This window comes from Penicillium hispanicum (genome assembly GCF_028827665.1).
Source record: "Penicillium hispanicum strain IBT 35686 chromosome Unknown utg000003l_segment0_segment0, whole genome shotgun sequence".
In the NCBI taxonomy this organism is placed as follows: Eukaryota; Fungi; Ascomycota; class Eurotiomycetes; order Eurotiales; family Aspergillaceae; genus Penicillium; species Penicillium hispanicum.
In genome coordinates this window covers 3,009,667-3,032,368 of record NW_026623195.1, presented here as the reverse complement: position 1 = coordinate 3,032,368, position 22,702 = coordinate 3,009,667, and the positions used below count along the sequence as shown (strand labels likewise).

The 22,702-nt window shown below is 54.1% G+C and overlaps 9 protein-coding genes across 9 annotated transcripts; 4 read left to right on the top strand and 5 right to left on the bottom strand.

The window, feature by feature from the left end:
* Positions 1-719: 719 nt before the first annotated feature.
* N7459_003572 (uncharacterized protein) lies at positions 720-2,594 on the top strand (the record flags this gene model as incomplete). The annotated part of the gene is made up of 1 exon (XM_056942756.1): positions 720-2,594. The coding sequence occupies one exon, from the start codon at positions 720-722 to the stop codon at positions 2,592-2,594; it is 1,875 nt and encodes a 624-aa protein (XP_056802639.1).
* An 843-nt stretch (positions 2,595-3,437) lies between these two features.
* Positions 3,438-5,165, top strand: N7459_003571 (uncharacterized protein; the record flags this gene model as incomplete). The annotated part of the gene is made up of 1 exon (XM_056942755.1): positions 3,438-5,165. One exon carries the CDS (start codon positions 3,438-3,440, stop codon positions 5,163-5,165), a length of 1,728 nt encoding a protein of 575 aa, XP_056802638.1.
* Positions 5,166-5,890: 725 nt separating this feature from the next.
* On the bottom strand, positions 5,891-8,107 carry N7459_003570 (uncharacterized protein; the record flags this gene model as incomplete). Its single annotated transcript, XM_056942754.1, has 14 exons — positions 5,891-6,068; positions 6,119-6,192; positions 6,269-6,299; positions 6,374-6,586; positions 6,642-6,704; positions 6,785-6,968; positions 7,025-7,127; positions 7,183-7,250; positions 7,301-7,370; positions 7,422-7,528; positions 7,588-7,634; positions 7,693-7,774; positions 7,830-7,882; positions 7,938-8,107. The coding sequence occupies 14 exons, from the start codon at positions 8,105-8,107 to the stop codon at positions 5,891-5,893; spliced, it is 1,443 nt and encodes a 480-aa protein (XP_056802637.1).
* A 1,441-nt stretch (positions 8,108-9,548) lies between these two features.
* Positions 9,549-11,105, bottom strand: N7459_003569 (basic helix-loop-helix domain-containing protein; the record flags this gene model as incomplete). Its single annotated transcript, XM_056942753.1, has 1 exon — positions 9,549-11,105. The coding sequence occupies one exon, from the start codon at positions 11,103-11,105 to the stop codon at positions 9,549-9,551; it is 1,557 nt and encodes a 518-aa protein (XP_056802636.1).
* Positions 11,106-13,546: 2,441 nt separating this feature from the next.
* On the bottom strand, positions 13,547-14,504 carry N7459_003568 (uncharacterized protein; the record flags this gene model as incomplete). Its single annotated transcript, XM_056942752.1, has 3 exons — positions 13,547-13,955; positions 14,017-14,249; positions 14,460-14,504. 3 exons carry the CDS (start codon positions 14,502-14,504, stop codon positions 13,547-13,549), a joined length of 687 nt encoding a protein of 228 aa, XP_056802635.1.
* A 940-nt stretch (positions 14,505-15,444) lies between these two features.
* On the bottom strand, positions 15,445-15,921 carry N7459_003567 (uncharacterized protein; the record flags this gene model as incomplete). Its single annotated transcript, XM_056942751.1, has 1 exon — positions 15,445-15,921. One exon carries the CDS (start codon positions 15,919-15,921, stop codon positions 15,445-15,447), a length of 477 nt encoding a protein of 158 aa, XP_056802634.1.
* A 412-nt stretch (positions 15,922-16,333) lies between these two features.
* N7459_003566 (putative Golgi traffic protein SFT2) lies at positions 16,334-18,092 on the top strand (the record flags this gene model as incomplete). The annotated part of the gene is made up of 4 exons (XM_056942750.1): positions 16,334-16,565; positions 16,764-16,884; positions 17,226-17,376; positions 17,940-18,092. 4 exons carry the CDS (start codon positions 16,334-16,336, stop codon positions 18,090-18,092), a joined length of 657 nt encoding a protein of 218 aa, XP_056802633.1.
* Positions 18,093-18,702: 610 nt separating this feature from the next.
* N7459_003565 (tRNA ligase) lies at positions 18,703-21,174 on the bottom strand (the record flags this gene model as incomplete). Its single annotated transcript, XM_056942749.1, has 1 exon — positions 18,703-21,174. One exon carries the CDS (start codon positions 21,172-21,174, stop codon positions 18,703-18,705), a length of 2,472 nt encoding a protein of 823 aa, XP_056802632.1.
* A 417-nt stretch (positions 21,175-21,591) lies between these two features.
* N7459_003564 (ankyrin repeat protein) lies at positions 21,592-22,251 on the top strand (the record flags this gene model as incomplete). The annotated part of the gene is made up of 1 exon (XM_056942748.1): positions 21,592-22,251. One exon carries the CDS (start codon positions 21,592-21,594, stop codon positions 22,249-22,251), a length of 660 nt encoding a protein of 219 aa, XP_056802631.1.
* Between the last annotated feature and the right edge of the window lie 451 nt (positions 22,252-22,702).

Here is a 22,702-nt window from a genome sequence, read left to right as displayed (position 1 = left end):
TTATAGAGCGATTGGATGGACGGCCGATGTAGTATTGTTGGGATAATTGCTAATATTCGACTCCTTCGTATCATTGTTCACCTGGTGGTGTTCATAAGTCGCCGAGCGGAAGCCGACACTCGATGTGTCCGAGCCGGATCGACATTCGCCCGCGACCAACTTGGGTTCTTCTTGACCATTTGGTACCAGATACATGGCGAGAGATGAAAATATTGGTTCTCTCGTTCAGGAGGCATAATAGATATCTGGTCGAGAATAAATTTTGAACCAGTGGGATTTGATAAGGGAGGATTTCAAATCGTGGATGAACTGCCTGTCAATGACTATCTATTGGCCGGCTCCTTTCCCCATCAGTTTCTTGCCTGATATGTCAGGTGTCAGTCCCCGCTTGTTTGGGTTCATCATCATCCTACCTTACTCTCTCTCTCTCTTTCTCTTCTCGTCCCCAGATTCTAAGTTCCTGGTTCTCTCCCATTGATCAAACGGCTTCTTCATTACAAGCAATTTCCTGAGAAACCCTTCAGGTCTGTTCCCAACTGGTTGGTCATGGGCTGCCTGCTGTTTCCAATGATGCTAATCCACCTTGGTGAATAGGTTAGCGTGGTAGAATCACCAAAATCCGGCTTCATCATCAACTGCGGCCTGAGGTGTATTCTGTTTTCAAGAAGCCCGCCGTGACAATCAGCCTCGTTTCTAATCCTAGTCTTCCCCACCACAAGATGTTTCATTATTTACCTCCAAGTGCGAACTTTCACGATGTCTCACAACTCATGACGCACAGCCTTTTGGGAAAGGGTAGAGATGATTTCGGCGCAGAGATGGATACGAAGCGGCCTCTGTTACTTGATTCGGTCATGGAGGGCAAGTCGCGCATTTCAGGTAGCCGGCTCCTGACCATTCCCGCCGAAATTCTGGCCAACATCGTAGATTTCCTCGTGGATGACCGGCCGACTCTGGCCGCGCTAGCCTTGGTTAACAGCGAATGCAGGCAGCTGGCCCGCTCGTGTCAATTTGTCGACATCTGCTTCGACTATAGCCTCCAAGCCTTCGGTCTTCTGCGAGCTCTCCTGCAAGAATCTGCCACCAGAGTCCACGCTGTATCTCATCCTACCATTGGAGCTTGCATTCGCAGAATCACGGTGAAGTCTCGACCAGAATTTGTCGTATCTGCCCACAGGGAACTTTACGAGTCGGTCTACGGCGAAACGCGTGAATCGTGCACCAACAAGCGAAGGAATGAACTTCGCATATGGGCATTTCAGCAATACCTCAACTACCGCTCCACTCTACTGATGGTTATATCCGCGGCCATGCCTAACCTCGAGACTATTGTATGGTACGATCATATTTGTGTCGACGCGCACTTCTTCAAAGTCATCGCCCACTCACCCATCAGACATCTCAAGCTATCCGGAATTTCTATCGCAAAACCCTATCTCTTGGAACCCCCTTTGACACCTACAGTCATGCAATTACGTTCCCTTTACATCGAGATCGACCTAATCAGCCATCCATTACTTAAGAATAAATTCCTCTCCCCCTTCTTTGAAGGACTACTTCGGCGATGTGCCTCTACGCTTGAGTCGCTGGTCTGGTACCCCAAGAGTTACTTGCAGGAAGGAGAGACCATCTCACTCGGCGATGAACCGATATTCTTCCCCCATCTCCGGCATCTGAAGCTCGAGTTTCTCCAACTGACTCCGCACGCCTTGTCATCATTTTTATCCGCCCCTCTCAGGCAACTCGCCTTACCGTTATTTGACGAGACCATGGAAAATCTTCTCGTCAAATGGGAGTCAATTCGCGATCTTCAGACTTTGGTGGCCCCGTCCCTCTATAATCCCAAGGCTGTTGATGCACTCGTCAGCTTCCTTCAAAAGAACACAGGTCTTCAGAAGCTTTGTATACAGTCGACCTTTTTTACGACCTTAGACTCGCAGATCATTCCACTTTTGTCTGCGGGCCAGTTCTCAAACCTCGTCTCTCTCTCATTGTCGTGGGCCCCTTCTATGTTACGACCTAGGCGAAGTCAAACTCAGATTGTGACTGTTGCTGAGGAGTCCATCGCGGCTATCGGCACAATCGTGTCGCTCGAGCAGCTGTGTCTGACTGCCGGGGGTCTGGCGGGAGCGCTGTGCCAGTGGCTGGTTGACCATGAGATGCTGCGAGCGAACTTGAAGGGATTAACGAAGCTCAAGAAGCTGGCAATTTGCCGGGATACATATCAGACCGACGATACATTCCACGTGGAGAGGTACTACCTAGAGCGGGTCCTCCATGATGTCGACTGGTCTGATGCACGAGCTAGGCCGGAGCTGGATGCGGCTGCCGACGTCGAGGATGACGATACCGATGACGACGATATCGAATATATCGAAAATAAAAAAATTTGGGAGCGCGCTCACCGCAATCGCATGCTGGGACACGCTGAGCAGTATGCGGCTACAATGCCTAGTCTCGAGTGGGTTTTCTGCGGATTTTGGCCTATGGCGATCAAAGAGCGTGGGGATGGGACGGGTAAAGCCGCGATACCGCTCCGCGAGCAAAAGGATATGGGCAATACTTCACTGAAGTGTATATTTGCTATGGGATAAGGAGATGATTAGATATGCAAGGTACAATATTCTCACTGCATCGGTTCCCTCGACGAGCTATGCCGGTAGGGAGATATGCCAGCCTTGGACAAAATTGATACCGGAGGCCGAACCCCATCCCGTCTGCCTCATTACTCTTCCGACGAATTACTTCTTCCGACGAAGTGCTCTCTGGAGGGGCCGCTGCGGCGTACACATGTACTAGTATGACCCGAAGGATCTAGGGGGTCTATCAAGGATGGTCGAGTGCTGCGACTGTCGAGAAGCGTGCATGAGAGAGAGGGAAGAGGAAAGGAAAGCGTGTTACAGGCGAACGCTATGCGAACGCTACATTTCCCTGGCAGCTTAGGGGACGATTCAACTAATCGGAATCGAGAGCAAGTGCCGAAATCCCCATTTTTTTCGGGGGCGAAGAATGATCCTCCCATCCACAAGTACCGAACCGGATCAACCATTGAGACGCAGTTCCATCTTTATTCCATAGGGCAGGGTAGAGAAACAGGAAAAGACATCCGAAGAGGCAAATGGGCCATATGTGATTCATACTTGATTATCACTGTGTCATGCTTCTTGTCAGGGTATGATTTTTGTTATAGGCGAGGATCCCTGATCTGGATTCCTTCATGGATCAAGTCGGACGTCGAACGGCCTACCCAAATAGGAAATCTTCGTTAGGAAGGGGTCTATTATTGTACCGTTGAGCTGACCCAGGGGATCTAAGGGGTCGCGATTTGCGGGAAGATCCTCCCGCTGATAGATGTAAAGTTAAAAGGAAAGAATCAACCGTCTGTTGTTCTCGTGCTATTCATCTCCTCCAGTCCTTTCCACCCCGACGCGCCCGCGATGCTGCGATTTCGGCTGGGGCTCTACCCAGTCCTTTGCGCTGTGGTCCTTCTCTCTCTCGCCGTTCAAGCGATCCCTTTCGCATCATTGCCCGTAGGATCCTCCACGTCGGACCATGTACTCGACCATGCCAAGCACCAGATCTCAAGTGGCGAGAGCCGGGCGCGAGAGCTCGATGCAAGGATCTTCAGCCCGAAAAACCTCCTCTCCAAGGCACAAAAGGACGCGAAGAAACTCTCCAAGCAAGTCCAGAACACGGTCAACACCCTCGGCAAAGACTTGCAGACCGGAAGTTCGGCCGTCAAAGCCGCCTCGGAGAATGTGCTTGAAGCCTTTGTCGAGGCCACGGAAAAGGGCACCAAGAACGCCGACAAGATGCTGACAGGGACCGCCGCGCAGCTGGAGAAGCTGGGCGCGAAAATGAACCCAGAAAAGCTGCTCACGTTCGTCGGCCGGTTCTCCTCGGCCGCGCAGCAGTTCATCGAGTCGCTCCCGTCGAACAATGTGAATTGGCTCACTGTCTCGGACACGCTGGTTGAAGACGTGCAAAAGGCCTCCAAGGAAGACCAAGAGTTATTCAGCACCTTCGTCAACGTCATGCCCGCCGAGGTCTCGGACCAAGTGCTCAGCGAGGACAATGTGAACCAGCAGAGCGGATCGTCATCGCAGACCTTCGAGAGCCGCTTTGCGAACGTCTTGTCAGCCTATAAACAGTCCTTGAACACTATGCAAGCGGCAAACATGAAGGTAGGCACGCAGAGTACGCAAGTCGTCTCGGACGCCACGAAATATCTCACCAACTCGGGCTCCATCACGGCGGCGCAACGGAACCAGCTCCTCAACGACTTGGACACGGTTGCGGACAATGTGGTTAAATATACCACCGAGGTGGGGAATCTCGTGGGAGATCTCCAGAAGGCGAAGCTGTCTTCGGGTACTGTTCCCAAGTTCAGTGTCGCAGCCGGCTTGAGTGACGACACTCAAGACCAAATTCAAAGGGCCGAATTGCTCGCCGGCTCCCTGAGGGCGTGGAGACAAGGTAGCCCGGGGGCCAGTCAGCAGACTACAGCAGATGATATTCGCGGGATCCTTGGATTGCCGCCGGCAGACCCAGTCCCTACGGTTGCGGAAGAGGAGCTCGATACCGAACCCCTGACCCAGGAAGAAGATGCCGCTCTCCAGAGTTTCTTGGATTATATGCCGGTCAAGGTCAGCGACATTACATTCAAGAACTACATCAAACAGTACCAGCTCGATGATCAGGAGAAGGTGGAATACGAACGGAAAGTCCTGACCACGGCGGGCTATAAATACCTGGAAAACCTCACAACCGAAGCCAACGACAGGAACGACGCTGCTTCGGCGTTTCTATATGAGTACATTCAGCCTGCCATTATAGGGGGTGGACTCGATGAGAAAACCGCAGACGCAGCGATCGATATCTGGAGAAATTACGCCCTATCTTCTGTCAACAACGCTGAGATCGCCATACGCATGATCGTCGCAAATCTTCAGCAGGCGAAGATAATCAACGAGTGGCTCACTGACTTCGATATGGACTTTGACCCGCCTGTCGAAGATTCGTGTACCAAGGCGACGTGGAACAATGCCGCAGCCTGCTACACCTGGCTTTCCAGATGGGACAATAACTCGACAGACCAGAATGGAGAGTTGATAACGCTGGATTTCGTGAATGACCAGCTAGCGCAACTCCCGTTTTTGACTTGACGCTGATACCAGCGCTGCTACGAGCGGAAACAAGCAAGCGATTGAGGGATGGACAAGTGGGTGGGATCGCGAGCAGAAGGAAACATGATATACAGGACGAGCCAGAAGAGGAGAGGGAAAGGTCTGCGCCAATGCTTCCTCGGAGCTCGGTAGATCAGTGTATAGGGATTCGCACTATAGACGGTGTAGCTCATGTACTGCACACTCGCCTTCCACTCGCCAGGCAATCTAATACTATACCTTGTATCATAATCTAATCCAATCTCGAGTATACATTGCAAAGTGCGGAGTAGGGCTTTCAGTCCGCTGGGCTGTACTGAGCCACACGCCGGGGAACTGCCGTAGTATGGTGAGTGACCATATACGAGTCCTCCCGATATTCAGACTGTGCAATGCTATGGCACCTATACATGGTAGTACTTCCGCAGCGACTGAGTTCCTGCTGCTGGCGCGGGCACCTTGTCGTTCAGGTATGTATTATCGCGAAGAGAAATGTGATATAGAGTAGGCATATCAGAATAGACCCACGGATAAGTTCTGGTTTACATATATAGAAGGGAGTAGGCAAGCAGACAGAAACCTTCCTCCCTTCCCTTCAAGTATCCATTCATTGAGCCAATCACATCTCGTTCCTTGCTTGAGCAACCTGGGTCTATATACCCACTCTCCAGTCTACCTATGGAATACTGGCCCCCTACAACCCCCATCTTCCACCAGACTCATCCTCAAACACGCCCACTATACTTTCTGCCCTTCCGATCGCGTCGCTCCAGATAAATCGCAAGCGACAAGGTACACGCCGCGCAGACAATCAGACCGACCGTCACCGAGTTTCCCACCAGAAAACGCGGGGCGTAGGTCGTGTTATACGTCAACAGAGGAATCCACGCGTTGAACGCATATCTATACAATCAGTCAGCCCTGGCATTTTACACAGGCACAGACAGACTCACGCAAACGAGTTCGTCGATCCGAGGATGACTTTCCGCTCCAAACTGTCTCCGGCACAGGCTTCGTTGACCATTGTCTATCAGAGCACCAGAGTGTGATTAGAACCAAAAGATGCAATGTGCTCGTACGAGATGGGAAAGAAACGATCTTACCAAAAACACCGGCCCAGATCCTTGCGCGAAGCTGGTCATGCAATCGTCAGTGAAGAACATACATAGAATCCACCAGCCATCGAGAAACTCCAATGCAACACTCACCCGGTCAGGTAGAACGACGCCCACTTCAGCCCGAACGGGACACCGTCCCAGATAGCCAGATTCATCGCCGCGAAGAAACACACCGTGAGCGAGAAGTACACGATCGGGCTGCGCAGCTGCAAGGCATCGCTCGTCCAGCCATACAGGAGCGTTGTCACGATCGTCACGGCGTTGGTGACGGTAGGGTACGTGTTGATCTGCGGAGTGGTGTATCTGCCAGTGCCGTTAGTCTCGCACAGCATCCGCAATGGGCTTCGTGGTCACTTACCGACCAAGGCTATCCAGCCAGAGGTTCATGTACGAACCGATGTTCTCGCTGCAGATGAAGAATCTGAGATGCGACCTAGTCAGCACTAGATCTAGTACCTGGTTTCTTATACAGTCTAGAGTAACGCAAGGGTACTCGCTCACGTATAGTATGCTGTGTACACCCAAAAATGCCATCCCGAGAGAACGCGCCGGATGCCTTTCAGCGTGATCGGCTCATCCAGCTTCGTGCCGTGGTCTGCCATGCGTCTCAATGCGAGCGCTTTTTCCTCGTTGTTCAGCCAGAACACGCGCGTGGTGCTTGGTAGATCGGGCAAGGCGATATACCCTAGCATGATCAGTGAGAACTTGACACGCACAAGGACGAACGGCTTGGTATCTCACCCCACAAAGCCATTGGCAGCGTGATAATGCCATCGAAGATGAATAGCCAGCGCCACCCTGATAAACCGCCCTTGCCGTTCATTCCACTGTAGAGCGCAGCTTGCTGGGTCGGGTTAGGTCGATGAAATGCGCAGGATGGATAGGAGGAGCGGTCCTACCAGGTAGCCGCTGAACATGGAGCCGACAAAAGCAGATCCGAAGAAGATGCAAGCCCTCTTGGCCAGTTCTGGGTCTGTCAGAGGATGGCCATGCTCGGAACGATTGGAGTAGACGTACCGCGTTTCGTGTACCAGCCGCCCAGGACAGTATGGACGGCGGGATAGAAGGTGCCTTCGGCGAGACCAACCTGGGCATGTCAGTAGAGCATACATGGAACTTGAAAGGATGTTCCACTCACGAAGAATCGACAGATATACAGCTGGTGGGGTGTCTGGACGGCAGCCGTGGCGAAAGTAACCAGAACCCAGAGGAGCTCCCACGACGGGCACCAGAGCGATAATCGGACTGCGTGGTGAGCTGAGTATTGGCTTCTCCGCTATCAAAGCACCCCGGTAGACACATACCTCGAGTGCAAATCATCTGCGAGGGAATCTGACTGATGACATATCCTCTACGTGCATCAATTAGCAACCTCCCTAGTCCCTTTCCAAGTGAAGGAGAACACATACATCGTCCACATCGTCGTAAACGTCTGGTACTCATTCCCGACGACATTCAACTCTTGTTTCATCCCAGAGACATATGCATTTGCTGGATACCGGTCAGAAAAAAGAAAGATGATAGAAAAGACACGACGATTCCATACAGAGGTTATTCGAATTCAAATTCTTCGAGAAATACGCCAGACCGGACCACGTTCTGCATATCTGGATAAGCACCCCGACTGCCCCAACAGGGACGAGAGCAGCCATACAGAATGAAAAAGTCGATTTTCGAGATAAATCGGCGTTCCGCAGGAGAATAGTCCAACGTATCCCACAGAACACGCTTGAGACGTGACCAGAAACTGGCCGGTGCCGGGTCATCGCGGACTGGTTCTGGGGTGATTGTCACCGTCTCGCCGGCTTTGGTGGTCGACTCCATGCTGCCGGACCAGAATGCGAAGGGTCTTTTCCTCGACACAAATAACAGTTGGAATGCCTCTGGCGGGTGAGCATTGCTGCGTTTTATGTCTACTCGGGATTACCCCGAGCAGAAGATCTAGACGGGCTGAGGTGCCGACGAGCACCCCAGTCGGTTCCACTGTTGCGTGTCACGATATACATCTGTGTAGAAGGTGAGATAGGCGGGGGTATTTGGGCCAATCAGTTGGATCGGGGAGGAGGCGCTGGTCGCGCAATCGTAGCTTTGGTGTTGCTGTTTGGGTACACGCCATGGGGTATGGTGATTGTGTCATTCAAGGCCAATCTGCAGGTGTGGGGATTCTGGTATAACACGTCCTTGCCGATGGATTGACGATTACCAGGTACAGATGGCAGGAAACTAGCAAGAGTGTGGCGAAGATGGTTTGAGGGGGAAGAGATACGCTCCCGATGGATTCAGTCGTGCCCTCTCGGAGGGGTTGATAACAAACGACGGGCAAGACCCAGAGTTGCTATCATGAAGTGACAATCCTCGCCAACCATTAGACGTTTGAAAGTGGGATTTCTTGTAGGATAGTCTCTGCCTTCTCGCTACGAATGGTTGGCAGGGTGCCTACAGAAAGGGCGTAGTAGAGGACATGACAGGGCCAATAAATTACTCCCTACGCAGGCAAGAAAAGGAGCTCAAGAACTGCTAGATGGAGTGTCTCAAGGGAAAATAAGGGGTCATATTAGGGACGGCAAAGGCAGGACCAGACTCACGCATCCACAGAATCTAGACAGGGTGCATGGCGACGAGCCAGGGTCCTATCTTCCAACAATCGAATCTCCAAGTCAATCAAGCAGGGAAAGGATCAGAATCACATTGAAAATCAATTCAGATTGAGCACGGGCAGTAACAGCGTATATCAACTGCGCAGATCGTTAAGGAAAACTCGAATTGTGTAATGTAAACAACGTTGGATGAGAAAAAGCACAGGGTATCGATGGAATAGATCATAAGAATAGTAAAACCACAAGAATCAATCCGAAATGAAAAAGGCCCAGAACGGTCGAATAAAACAAGCCGCAAAAAGACAAGAAAGAAAAGAAAAGAACCCGCAGACCAGAAAAATGTTCATCAGGTGAAAGGGACAAGAGGCGGAGCGAACATTCTATAAGCTGGGCACTTTATCCTCGAAGATCCTCCAAGAAGCAGCCCTCGCCCATTTCGCCCAACAGAAGGGAAAGAAAAGTAGGATTGACATAATGAGAAAAGAACGGAAGAGCAGAAAAGCAGATGCAAGGCGAAACAAAAGCCAAAGTCGTAAAAACAAAGTACTCCTCCAGAGTACGTTTCTCACTCCTGGTACGCCGACTGATTCGGGCCTCCCATTAGACGCCGTGTATGCAACATGTCATCTCACCATGCGGGCGACAAGAGACGGGTCGGTGCAGCGCACTCAACTCATCTCCATCCCGTACTCATCCTCTTCCTTGAAGCTCAAGGCGGCATGCCCAGCGCTATTCCAGAACTGTGGCTGGCCCGGAACTCCGTTGACACTGCTTGCACCACTGTGGAAGGACGGGCTCAAGTTGGGGGGAGTCAGACCGTCGCTGCCACCGGGAACAGCGTCGCCAGCCATGTTGGTGTGCTTGGGTACGCGGAGGCCGCTGCCAGGACCTCGCGAGTAGCTGAAAGAGCTGGGATCGTTCCTCTCCAAGGCATCGACGATTTCACTGCGCATGCGCTTTTCCTCCTCGGTGGGCTCAAAAGGCCAGGTGCCACCAAGGTTGCTAATCATCTCGGCGAGCTCGGCTTCTTGCTGGTACTTGACGTGCAAGGCCCACATGAGATCGCGCATCCAGCTGACCGCACCGTTCAGAATATCGCCCTTGTTGGGGCCTTTCTCCTTCTCCTCAATAGGAAGACCCATGGTGATGTTGCCAGGAGTGGCCCGGCGTCCGTTCCCACCGGCAAGGAGAGAAGTGGCAGCGTTGCCGCCCGCGCCAGCCATGGACATAGCACTATTGTTGACAAGTTGCTTCCGCACCTTGTCATCCTCAAGTCGGTGCTGCGGGACGAGGTGGGAAAGATCCTGGATGCGTTCGTTGATATTATCCCGGCGGCGCCGCTCAACCAAGTTGTGTGATGCGCGGCGTCGTCGACGCTTTGCTTCTTGGGATTCCAAGTCTGGAGTCGGTCCAGACATGTGGTTGTCCACCTTGGCTGGTAGCGAGGCATGCTTGCCCGATTTGATAATCTCGGAAATCCCCGCATGATGTGAGGGGTGTCCAGGGGAGGAAATCGGGGATTCTACATATGAGTGTGCACTTCCGGGTGTTCCGTCCCATTGATTGGAGAGAGTCTTCTGGTGGCGGTGCTGCAACCCACCGGCCCGAATGGGCTGACCGGGGAAACTGCCAGATTCCGGAGTGCCTAGAGTCAGAGATCCCAGCGCGGGTGTCTTCGGGGTCATAGGGCTCCGCGCATCCGACGAAGTCCGATCGATGGCCTGCAGGCTTGGACGAGACTTGGCATTCAGGTAGTTCTGGTCAAAGGAGCTGGCACCTTGGATGTGTGGGGTCTGTTGATTCATGCGGTACTGCTCATAGTTGAAGCTGTTCTGGACGAAAGGGCTCGCCATCGGGGCGTTATCAGGGGTATTTGAGTAGAGATGGGACATCTGACTCTGGTGGCTCATGGCGATGCCACCCGACTGGTCCTGCATGTAATTCATGTTATCGCGCGAGACTCCGTTCGGGCCGCTGATCTCCAGGTCCAGGAGTTCGTCGGTATCAATGCCGGAGTTGCCGAGGTTGAAGCTGGAGGACATGTTCTGCTGGGATCCAAAAGAGTAGGGCATGAAGCCGCCCTGCTGCATGGTCAAGTCGGACGGGTCCACCCCCTCATTGGGGTTCCCAAACTGGTTCCCCATGGAGTAACCGGAGTGAGACATCAGGAAAGGATTGCTGTGATCGTCAGATTCGTGTTTGATGAAGAGACTTGCTTCCGCCATTGCCGAGACTAACGGGTGAAGGTTTAAAGGAGGCTTGTGGGGTAAATGTGGGGTCCGCGAGGAGGGAGAGAAGTCGTCGCGCCGGTTTACTGACCCTCTCTAAGAGACAATGATGGCCAAAGTTCAGGCAATCGTCAATGTGATGACGATCAATGGAGATATGTGACCGAAGATATCTGGGGAAATCTGTTGCCACAAGTCTCGTTAGCCTCGAACGTATCCACTGGGGTGCAGGGGAGGAAGATGTGGAAGGGGAGATGCGTGGGCAAATGGAGTCGAGCTCTTGCATCTGGATGATAACAACAGGCAACCAATTTCACCCCGTGGGGAGCCCCAGCGAGGAAGGTCAGGAAGTCATGTACCTTAGTAGCCACAGTTTCTGTCTGACCGTAAGACGTTTGCGGTCGCAAGGCGTGCGCGCAGAGCCGCAGAGCTGTCAAAGGGCACGCGAGAGAAAAAAGGCGTTCGGGTCGAAAAGATGTGGGATGGATGAGTCGACGGTCTCGGGAGACAAATTGTCCGGGGATTGCAGATCGGGATCCGAGCCGAGTGGACCAAGGCTCCAGACAATCGCAAACAAGAAATAAAAAATCTGAGACCGCGCACTAAAGACAAAGACTCGATGAGCCAAAGCTATTCAACCGAAGGGAGAAATGCAGGGCGACGTGGCTTGTCAGAAAGAGGGGGGCAAAAAGGAAAAAAGGGAGCCAAGCGCCAAGCGCACGATAAGCGCGGGGGAGAATGGGAAGAGGGAATGGGATGTGGGCAATGTGCAATGGGCAATGGGAAATCCAGACCGAGCTGGGCCAGCAATCGAGCAGTGGTCAGACGGAGGACACCAGGCCTCTCCAGAAATCCCTTCCGCTGTCGATAGGGAACAGGCAAGGCATAGAGAGGCAGAGACAGGCGCAGTAATGGATCAAGTCTGGAGAGCGGGGGAGAAAAGAAGCGGTGGAGGGCGGTGAGCGAGAGCGCCTTGGCCTCGCTCGGATGGTAAACACGAAGCCGCCCACGTAATCCTGGGATGTGCAAGAAGAGAAGACACTTACGATGGTTGTGCTGACACGGACACGATATGTCTTCGATTCTTCGGTTCTGGCCCTAAGGCCCAGCGTGGACGCTAAAATATACCTCTCAGCAGTGTTCAACAACCACGCCACCACAACATCAAGATAGCAGAGAGGTGCAAGACAAGGCAGAGACACCACGTCAACACCCGCAGAGCCCCCATCCACACGTGGCCTACAGGGCAGATTACCCCAGGCAGCAGAGATGCAGGAACGACAAGGAACAGCAGCAGTAACGACCACACCGAGGCAGAAGCAACACCAACCCCCAGAAAGGACAAGGGCAACAAGGCAAAGGGAATCTCATCCGTACCTGCGGCAACGCGATAGTAAGGGTGAAAGTCTAGTCGATCCACTGGAGCCAACTGTGCGAATCATGAGGCGCGGCAGGAAGAGCCAGTGTCGAAGGAAGCCAGTGATGAAGTGACAACGCAGCAGCGAGGGTGCAGAAGGGAAAAGCACTTGCAGGATGCGAAACGAGGAGATGGAGACTTTAAGAACTCGAGCCCCTCCTGCATCTCTCATTTGATATATTACAACATCGGTCATGCAGCCCGTCGATCGGTGGGAATCGATGAGGCTTGCCGGGCTTCGGCATCGGGTGGGCTCGATCGATTTTAGGGGGTGTGGGCTTTACTTTTTTTTTCTTTTTCCTATTTCCCTTTTTTTCCTTTTGATTATTTTACAATATCCCCAGTCAGGGTATTCTCTGGGTTTCTTGGGATCAGGGAGGGTGGGCAGAGTGACAATGTAGATGATGGAGGGTGGGGGGGGATGGACGAAGGGTGGCAACGCTAGACGACCCAACCTCGATGATGATTCACGTAGCGGATAGGTGATCTAAGGAGGATCTCCCATCCTCATCACTGCCCTGATTTGGCATGCCGTGAAGGGTGAAGGTGCGAAAGATAAATACAGAAACCGGGACGAAGGGGGGGGGGTGATACAGACGGATGGAGTAAACGGCGCCCCCCATGATGCCCGTGTTTGTCACCTGTGTCCAAGTCATGACTCGGATAGAAAATGGGAAATCATAAATAGAGCATCAACAGAACCCAACCTGGACAATACGAGACACCCACTGGCCCCCGGTTGGATGCACAGACCGGAAGAATGTATCAGATGGCCATGGGTTACAGATTACCGACATGCCAGAGAAGCCAAGCCCGGCGCTGAAGGAAACCCTAATCGATCAGAAGCGGACAGATATGCAGCAGTGCATAAGTGTCCCCGAGAGCTGAAGGAGGGGAGAGAAGCAGGGTGCCTCCAAGGTTGAGATCCCCCAATAAGACCATGTGGATGGGATAGGACGGGCGATCTCCGACAGGCATGCAGAAGTCGATAACAGCGTCACTTACCACTCATCCAGCCACACTAGATGGCCGACGAGTGCAACGGAGGCCGGAGATGGTGCGGATCGGCGCGTGCGCGCAGGATGGGAACTCGCGGCGAGGCGAATCTAGCATCCGGAGAATACTGGCCGAACCCCGTGCCAACCAGGCGTGAAATCAGGGAACCAACAGAATGCAAATCAGATCTGGGGAACCCTCGGACGTCAACATCCTCCATGCGCATTTCCTTCGCCCGTGCCGAAAGCCGTCTCAACGCTACCAGCGAGATCAGTGCGCCGGGTGTGCGTCTGCGGATGTGGATGCGGATGCGCCTGCACCTGCACCTGCAAATCTGAAAATGTCGTGCAGCGAGGTGCTCGGTGGCGATCATCGTTTGGGGGCGATGATCGACGACGGGAGCTTGGACCGTGATGATTTTCATCATCGGCCCCCTGTGAGTGAGTGAACTAGTGAGGCCGCAGCAGGACGTGGTCCGTGACCCGTCTCGCATACAAGGCTCCAGCGCATCCACGAGTTGAGCGGGAGGTGGGACAAGTACCGGAGACGAGCAGACGTAGCTGCGGAGGGTCGCCGACACGCGCGAGGCACCCTGATCTGAATGTGGCGGCGACACGGTTGGAGGGGTTGGAATGTGTCGGGGACGAGCGGCCAATCGTCAGGCGGGATGCTTCACACCTTCGGCCTGTGCAGAAGCCGGGCTCACCATCGAACCGGTTTCCTGCTGGCTAGAGACTGAGCCACATTGGCAAAGATTCCATGCGCGCCTCCACGGAATGTGACTCAGCCACCCAACAAGGTGGGTTTGGGTGAGGGTGTCGAGCTGAGGGAGGTTGCGACGAGGAACACAGGGATGGGCGCAGCGCCGTGCTGGACTAACATCCATTGTGCATGATAGGCTGGGAGAGAAGGGAGTTGAAGCACCGTGGATCTCTTACACGTCCCGTCCCGTCAAGGTTCGGAGAGCGTCGCCGAGCATCCATGGTTGATGCAAGGGAGAACAGGCTAGGCGCTGAAACCGTCACTCTGCATCGCGCGATGGTGGGCGCAACGCCTCCAGCAGTATACTTTCTCTGTGGACGTGCGAGCCCTCAAATGACGTCGAGCTGCAGTCCATGCCGGACTTCATGCGAGTCGGGCATACTACGGAGGAATGACTGCAGAATCCCAAATCCCGAATCGGCGGGAAACAAGCAACGAAAATCAGATCAAATCAAATCAAGAGATGGAAAACCATATTCAGAGACTAGCATGCGGCTAGTGGCCTAACTAGCGGCCAGTGAGGGGAGATGTTACCCAAGGCCCAGTCTCCGACTATCGGAACAACTCGAGAGTAGTCGTGCAAGAGCGGGTAACCACAGGTTAAAGAGGTGCGAAGGGGAGAAACGAAACAAAGAAAAAGACAGACGCACGGAGCAGGTAGTATGCAACCTCGCTCACTCGCGGTCCAGGAGTGTTTCCGATACGACTACGCTGGAGCCGCGATAAGATGCATTTCTGCAGCCGTTGGATCGAACGATGGGTCCACCTTGTGGTGTCCCCGCAGGATATTTGGTACAGCATCATCGATAGTGTCCAACTATGTGTCCAACAATCAATACTACGTATAGTGTGCGTTCAATATCCCTAGGCCCTCGGGATTGGCCCGGGATATACTGGAGGTCGAGGACGGGAACACCAAGTCGGGCATGCCGCGACGAGACGGTCTATCCAGAGTCCATCGACTGATCAATAATCATCATCTACATCATTCGCGATAATCCACCCATGGGCTAAATAGCACGGAGGAACGAGCGGAGGCCAGTATGTACAAATCGACAGTAACGTGGTGGTCCGTGTCCGCCGATCGAGGTTAGCCTGCGCTGCTTCCACCCTTCCACCCTTCCACCTTTCACCCTCCTCCAACCACACCCTTCGCTCATCTCAAAAGTATGCGGACCCCGAGAATCTGAGACTCGACTCCAACACGCTCGGTCCGGCATCATCTGACAGCTCTCGTTCCCAGCGCCGATCCGGGCTAGTCGCATCGGTAGCTTCACGCTGTCTCGTCATCCGCCTCTTCCCCCCCCCCCCTCGACCCTCGACCCTCGCCCATAGCCCAGCGCTTCCACGCCCAATCACCACAGTGCAAGTCGGGATCGTCCCTTTCTCGGTTGGATCGTGCCCCCAAGGTTCAACGTCCCTCCGCTTGCTGATCCCGACGGGTCCGTTGACGTCGTACGCTCCGCCTCGATCCGCCTGTGCCGCGTCGGAATACTTGCCCCTTCTCCTCCCACGACCCCGCTGCTTCTCGACGTCGGCGGTGTTGGTGCCATTCTCGTCCGAGAATATCCTCCCCTCAAACGAATCCACTTGGTGATCGGGTGGGTCGCCCATAAGGTTTTCGATCACCTCGCTCATTGTCACCAGCCTCGCTGCTGTGCCAATCCGGAGCGGTCGTAGGGATCGTGTAGGGCTCGAAGTGGCTGATCCTGCGCTCTATTGTATCGGTGCTTGCGACGAGAGCGTCGGCCTTATCTTCTAGTGGTGGGGAGCCGAACCTGCCTTCGCTGCGGCTGTCATCTGCTCCTTCGCGGGCTTGATCTGCTCTGCTCGAGCCAATCCTTCGGCATCAGCCCATCATTCGGCGCAGATCATCTGCACTCCATCCTGCATAGTCCCTGCAGACGTCTTCCCGGGTCTGTTCTTCCTAGACCACGGTCCTTGTCTGCAGACGCAATCGTGCACGTTCCCATTCCGCTCCTCCGTTCAATTGGGATATCGGCTGCCCGATCCTTTTGCCTGTGGAAACCAGAACCAGCAGCATCTCGCCATGGCGAACAACTCGTTTCGCGACTCTGTCAACTCGCTCGGCTGGTCTCGTAGAGACCCGGATTTCCCCGTCCGCACAACTGCCTCCTCCGACACCCCCTTCTTCTCGCGGCTGCAGTCGTTCAATCCATTCGGCCAGGGAGGTTATGTCCAACTTCCCACTCACAATGAAGCCCCAGGCGCACCATTACCGGCAGCCACTCGTCGAGAGGAGGACGAAGGGTTCTTTGCCTGTAAGTGACCACCGCCTTTTCCATCTTCCCATGACCCTCCGATGTGGCAATCCCTCCGTCCTGCTCTTTGTTCTATTTCGACCAAAGTGATGGCCCTGTGGTTCCTGCGCCGGGAGGTATTCATCACCGCCATGCCTCTCGATGAGGTTGCAATCCGACAGTAAGGTCGCGAAGCGCGCTAACGGAAATCGTGGATAGTGAGCCGATGGGATCGGATGCTCATCTTCGGTGCCTGCAATCTGGGCGCGGTCGTCTGTTTCCTGATCTGTTTTTTCCTCTTCCCCGTCCTCACGCTCAAGCCCCGCAAATTCGCTGTCTTGTAAGTTGCCTTACCCTTAGCGTTATCATCTGCCTTGGCTTTGCATGTTTTTGCCTCCCCGAACCCTCTACCCTCCACCCACCTCCACCACACTTGCCCCCAGCTGCTCTTCAGCTCTTTCTCGGGCTCTGCTCTTCACCGACCATTCAGACTCCGTGCGGGCATATCTGGGTCATGGGCGAGCTAGGGCTCGGGGCATGTGCGAGTCCATGCCCTCGTCGGCTCTCTGATTCGCCCTGTCGCAGAACCGTCTCCTACACCTCATGCCAAGGATCCTCCAAAGCAAGGTAGTCTTGTTAGGACCAACTCCATGCTAACGATTTCTCTTTGTTCCTGTGTAGGTGGTCTGTCGGCTCCGTCCTGTTTTTGCTATCATGGGCCGTTCTCATGGGACCGTGGTCGTACGTCAAGCACCTGGTCTCGGGACCACGGCTGCCCTTCACGGCGGCCTACTTCGGCTCCATCGCGCTAACGCTCTACTTCGCCATCGGGGTAAGTCATTTTTTTTTCTTCGGCGTTGATCGCCCTCACGCTTTACACCCTCCCATTCGCCGTGGCACCTCGCCCTGCTCCAAAGTGCACCGCCCTGTCGGGAAAAGGGGGAATCTTGCATTCTTACGCTCTATCGTGCGGTGCAACATGCCCAATCTAAGTTCTGTTACGGTCACTGTCGGTGTCACGCTTGCGCATACCAAGCACTCCCAAAACAGATAAGAGACACAACGCGCTATAGGAGGGGGCGGGGTCCGGTATCATCAATATCACCCTGTACTCATCGGCCCTCGTGCAACCACGGAACGCCACTTTTGTCTTGGTGCTAGAGTACCAGAGCAAGACACCACCGCTGGAGCCCTGGGGGCAACCCTTCATCCGACTGCCTCGTCTGGTATCACAAACACAGAGTTCCAAGCTGTCTCGGTCCACGTCCCACGTCTCACTGTCCCTGTTTATCCCTGCGTGTCCTGTGCTTCTTTCCCGTCTCTTCAGCCTCTACCTGCCTTTCTCTCTCCACTGGCTATTGCCCATGGATCTCTCCGCTAACAGCTTCGCTGCAGCTCCAAAACCTCTTCCTCACCCTCATCTCCTCCATCTTCCAACTCGCCGCCCTACTTTGGTACCTCGTCAGCTACTTCCCCATGGGCAGCACGGGTCTGCAGTACATGGGCCGCTTCGGCGCTTCGCGCGTGTCAGCATGGATGACCGGCTAGCCAGCGCCGCAACGTCGTCCGCAGTATCACCCATAGAAGGAGAATGTCACTTAGGTATACATACCGACGCAGTCTACGTCTTCCCTTTTCGTATTCCCTGTACTTGAACAGGTCGTATAGTCCCTCTGAAGGCACGGTGCAGCTGCTTCTGCTTCCTGTATATGTAGCGGATTCCGCGGCGAACATACATGCGTTTGGTGCGCTTGTTATTTACTCTCTTGTACTTTGTGCCTCTTCTTGCCCTACAGCGTTAGATAATGGATTATACCCTGTCCCCGGCTACGCGTGGACTCGAATCGATTCCACACCGACATAAAGAGTTCCTGTGTAAGGCCTCGTATGCTCCCGGAGATTCTGCTAGATACCCCGTCTACGACCTACTGTACCAGTTCTACCACAAAAGCCTGACATTAACAAAACCGTCGACGTCTACAGACATGTAATATCCCCGGTACACGATTCCCTAAGACTTGCTTTTATTGTGGACACAGCCCGTGAGACGCCGTGCGATCTAGTAAACATAACTTCTACCAACGATGTAGTGGATCCACCAGCACCAAGAGACAAGCGCACAGCCAGCAACACACACGCTCTTCCCATCAGATCTGGCTCAATACTTGCCCCTCGACATAGCAAGCCCGAGAGACCCGTTCACGACCTTCACGCCCGGAACCTCCGCCTCGAAGATCCCCGTGGTCCCGCCCGAGCCAACCTCCAACCACCGCTGCAGGAGGTCGTTGCTCTCCTTCGGCTTGATATCCGGCGAGGCCGTGCCGACCGTGATATGGGGGATATCGTTGGCGCAGGGGAAACCGGAGTCGTCTTCGGTGGAGGAAGACTCGTCGGCGGGGAGGATGCGGACTACGAAGGCCATGACGCGAGCGTCCCAGATAAGCCGCTCGAGACGGACGCGCGCGGGGCCGAGGACGGGCGGGTTGGCGGCCGGGTTCGGGACCGGGTTGGCGGTTAGCGTGTCGATATACTGGGTTTTGTAGCGGGACCAGATATCGGCCTGGTCCTCCTGGGAGGCCCGGTGGATGAGGGTAACGTGGAAGGCGGGCTGGACGCGGCGCGATTTCACGAGTTGGTGGTAGAAACGTGCTGTTTCGGGAGGTGTGGAGGAGGTGAAGAGGGAGTGGAGGGTGGATGTGATTTCGGCCGTGGGCACGTTGATGCAAAAGTACTCGATTTTGTTGGCGAGGAAGGCTGGGGTGAGCTTGTCGCTGGACAGCTGAGGGGAGGCACCCGCATTTTTTGGTTTCTTGTATCCGCCACTCAAGTCCAGGTCGACATGGTACTCGTGCATCGAGGCTTGGATGGCGGCATCGAGGTCTTCTGCGGAGGGTATGTTGGGCACCAGGCGAGGGTATGCCGCGTGTAGAGCGGCCACGACGGTCTCGAGGTTCTCGCGAGACGAGGCACATACATCCAGATCTATGACATGGTCGAAGCTTGCGTCTGGAGACCGGTTGAGGTCGATCCCCTCGAACCGCTTCAAGAAGCCGTCCATAATGCCGATTGTTTCGCCTGCACTGTTACTGCCGGCACGGATGGTTTGATGGTTGTCACCACGCTCCAGAACACGCTTCCGAGTCACTTCCTTGATAGCAGGGAGTAGCTCAGGCTTGGGCTCGTGAACATAATGGAGGGCGACGAACTGTGTGTCGGGGATCACTGGGTAGATATCATCCATCAGTTGCTCGCGCTCCCGCCGCTGATGGCTGTTGCGGTCTGCGATCACAACAGGGTGGGATTGCATGGTCGTGGTGATCTCAAAGGCAAACCTCTTGGGCTTGTTCTTCTGCTTGGGAATATTGTCGTTCTGAACATGGCCCCATCCGAAGAGATGAACGAGAGCCAGAGCCACGGTGGTTTTTCCGCATCCAAGAGAAGCAATCGGCACAAGCACGACGTGGCGTGTCGTCTCTGTGCCCTTGCTCTTGGTTTCATTCTCAGCCTCCATGGCGATGATCTCCGAGCCCTTCAAGCCGCGCTCTTTCAGGAACTCTTCTCGAAGAGAGATAATGCCATGGTTATGGTTGTATGCTATTGCGAGCTTGCGATCTTGGATGAATCTCTTCCGCGCAAACTGAAGGTATTCCTCGGTAATCTTCTCGTGCTTCCTGATCTTGGGAAGCTTCCCAGAAATGACCGCTTTAGTACATTCGCGCCACTGGCGATACATCAAATACGGCTCTTCAAACTTGTACTTGAAGAACCAGTCCCGGTAAGGACCTTGGCCACCCCGGCTGATCTGGCATCGAATGACGAAACCTTCCGTCTCACGACCATCCCAAGTCCCTGTTTCGGCACATCCTTCGAGGAACTTCTTCACGGAATCGATGTCATCAAATGTTACGTATTTGGCCTTTTTGAAGCCCCAGGCATCGGCAAATTCATGCACCTTTGCTCCCGACATAGTAGCAAACTCAGGAACGTTGTAGTTGAGACCGTGGAGATAGATACCCGCCGCTGCCTCATCGTAGGCCAGGACGTGCTCCTCAAAGTTGTCGTCGCAAAGCTCTCCCACCGCCGTGACATTCATCGCACGTAGAGTCCGTGCAAGGTCCTTGGAAGTCTTTCCCACTGCCGAGACATGCTGTTCCACCCAACGCTCACCCGCTACTGCATGGCTGACGTTGACATCCGAGCGAACGCCGGTGGAATGCTTGCTGCATACCAGCAGCTTGTCGTCCTCCAGGGCTGAGATAAAAATGATACAGCCGTTCTCCTTCACACTCAGCTCATAAGGACCCCGCGTATTGCTCTCGATGTTCCTCCACTGGGTATCATTGGTCTCGTCGATGTTGAAAAACTTGTCGTATCCGCGCACCGCGATCTCGGGTATGCCGTCCCTTCGTCTGGTTGTGAATAGGCCACGAGCATATGTGGGAAGATCCGATCGCTTGTAGTCCCAGTCCTGGAATTTCCACGAGTCGACGGTGACGTCGTTGGTGCCCGCAACCGTGAACGTCGTCTTCTTGCAAGTGAAGGACTTCTTCTGCTGGGGCTTGGTTGCTTTGCGCGCATCCTCCAGGCTTTTGACAAGCTGGGTGACCACGTGAGGGTCCTGCGACGCCATGGCTTCCACTGTGTAGGATCAATTGCAAATAGAGGATTGTACGAGCGTGTGGGATGAATGGAGGGGCAGTCGAGGTGGGGAAGAAAGAGAAGCAGAAGTGCAACAGCAAAGAACAGAATCGGAGGGCGTGGTTTTTCCAGAACTCCGTCCCTGCCGCCTTCTTAAGAAGAAATGATGCCCAGCGCCTCTTGTCGACTGAAACAAGCTGAAAGCTGAAAGGAAAGAGTCACTCCAGCGCGTCACCCCTGCGGGGAACCGAAAAGGAAAGGCGCCGACTTATCGCGATTTTTCCCCGCCGAAACTCTGCGGCTCCGCCTCACAAACCGCTTCCTTCTCGAATGATTCACCATCGGGCTTTGCCCTTTACGAAATCCCTTACCTTCGCTCCGTGACTCACTCTGTGGCTGTGGCGCAACCATGGCCCAACCGAATCCCTACCTGCTAGCCTGCGACAACCCCTCGGCGCTTCTGGATCTCCTGCGCTCCAATCCCGCGATCGCTTCCTGCCAGGACGAACATGGATACTCTCTGCTTCACGCCGCGGCATCCTATGGCCACGCCGACCTTCTCCGCGCCCTTGTGAATGAATTCAATGTGAATGTCAATCTGCTCGACGAGGACGGCGAGACCTGCCTGTTCGTGACCGAGAACCCAAAGATTGCTCGGTGCCTCGTTGAAGAGCTCGGTGTGGACTATAACAAGACAAACGATGAAGGGTTCAAGGCCCACGAGAAGATGGAAGCTGACGACGAATTTCCGCGGGTCTCTGCCTACCTCCGAGAAGTGCTTGGAGCTCCTACGCCGACCAGTGCGGACCCATCTACAGACCCGTTAAACGCACCACCACCCATTCCCGGCAATATGCAGGTCAACATTGGCACCATGTCGGAACAAGAGGCTAGTGCTGGTGAGACGGAAGTGGATCCAGAGTTCAAGCGCCGCATCGACGAGCTCGCGGCTCGCGAGGACTTCCACAGCGAGGCGACACAAAATCAGCTGAGGGAGTTGGTTATGGATGCTATTGCGGGCTCCAACATCGAGACTGAGGATCGCGATCTACGGAGGAGGACTGATTAAAGAAGAAATCGGTTTGCCAAATATACCTATAAACTGACTTCGTTATGTCGCAAGTGTTGGCGGGAAAAGCCTCCATACCCGACCTATATATCGGGGAGTCCGTCGTGGGGTCGCTCAGGTGGCCGGGCTCAGCTCAAAGACCCTCTGATCTCGTGCAAATGGCTTGCCTCTGAGAGAAGAGTCTTCCTCAAGGCCTTGAGGTGTTGGCGACACGCCGAGATGGGGTACTACGTAGCACATAGCACGCCCACCCATGTGCGTGATTCCTCTACCACCACCAAGTGGACAGGCGTGCGCTCAGGGATTGAGTCTCCGTGATGTAACTAAGATGAAGTTATGAATTCAATTATTGGAATCCCCTATTTCCGTCCACTATCTCGAGTCTTCTTCCGCATATTCAAGTGCATAATGTCAGTGATCCGAGCATCTATGTAGATAACGCTAGCGCCAT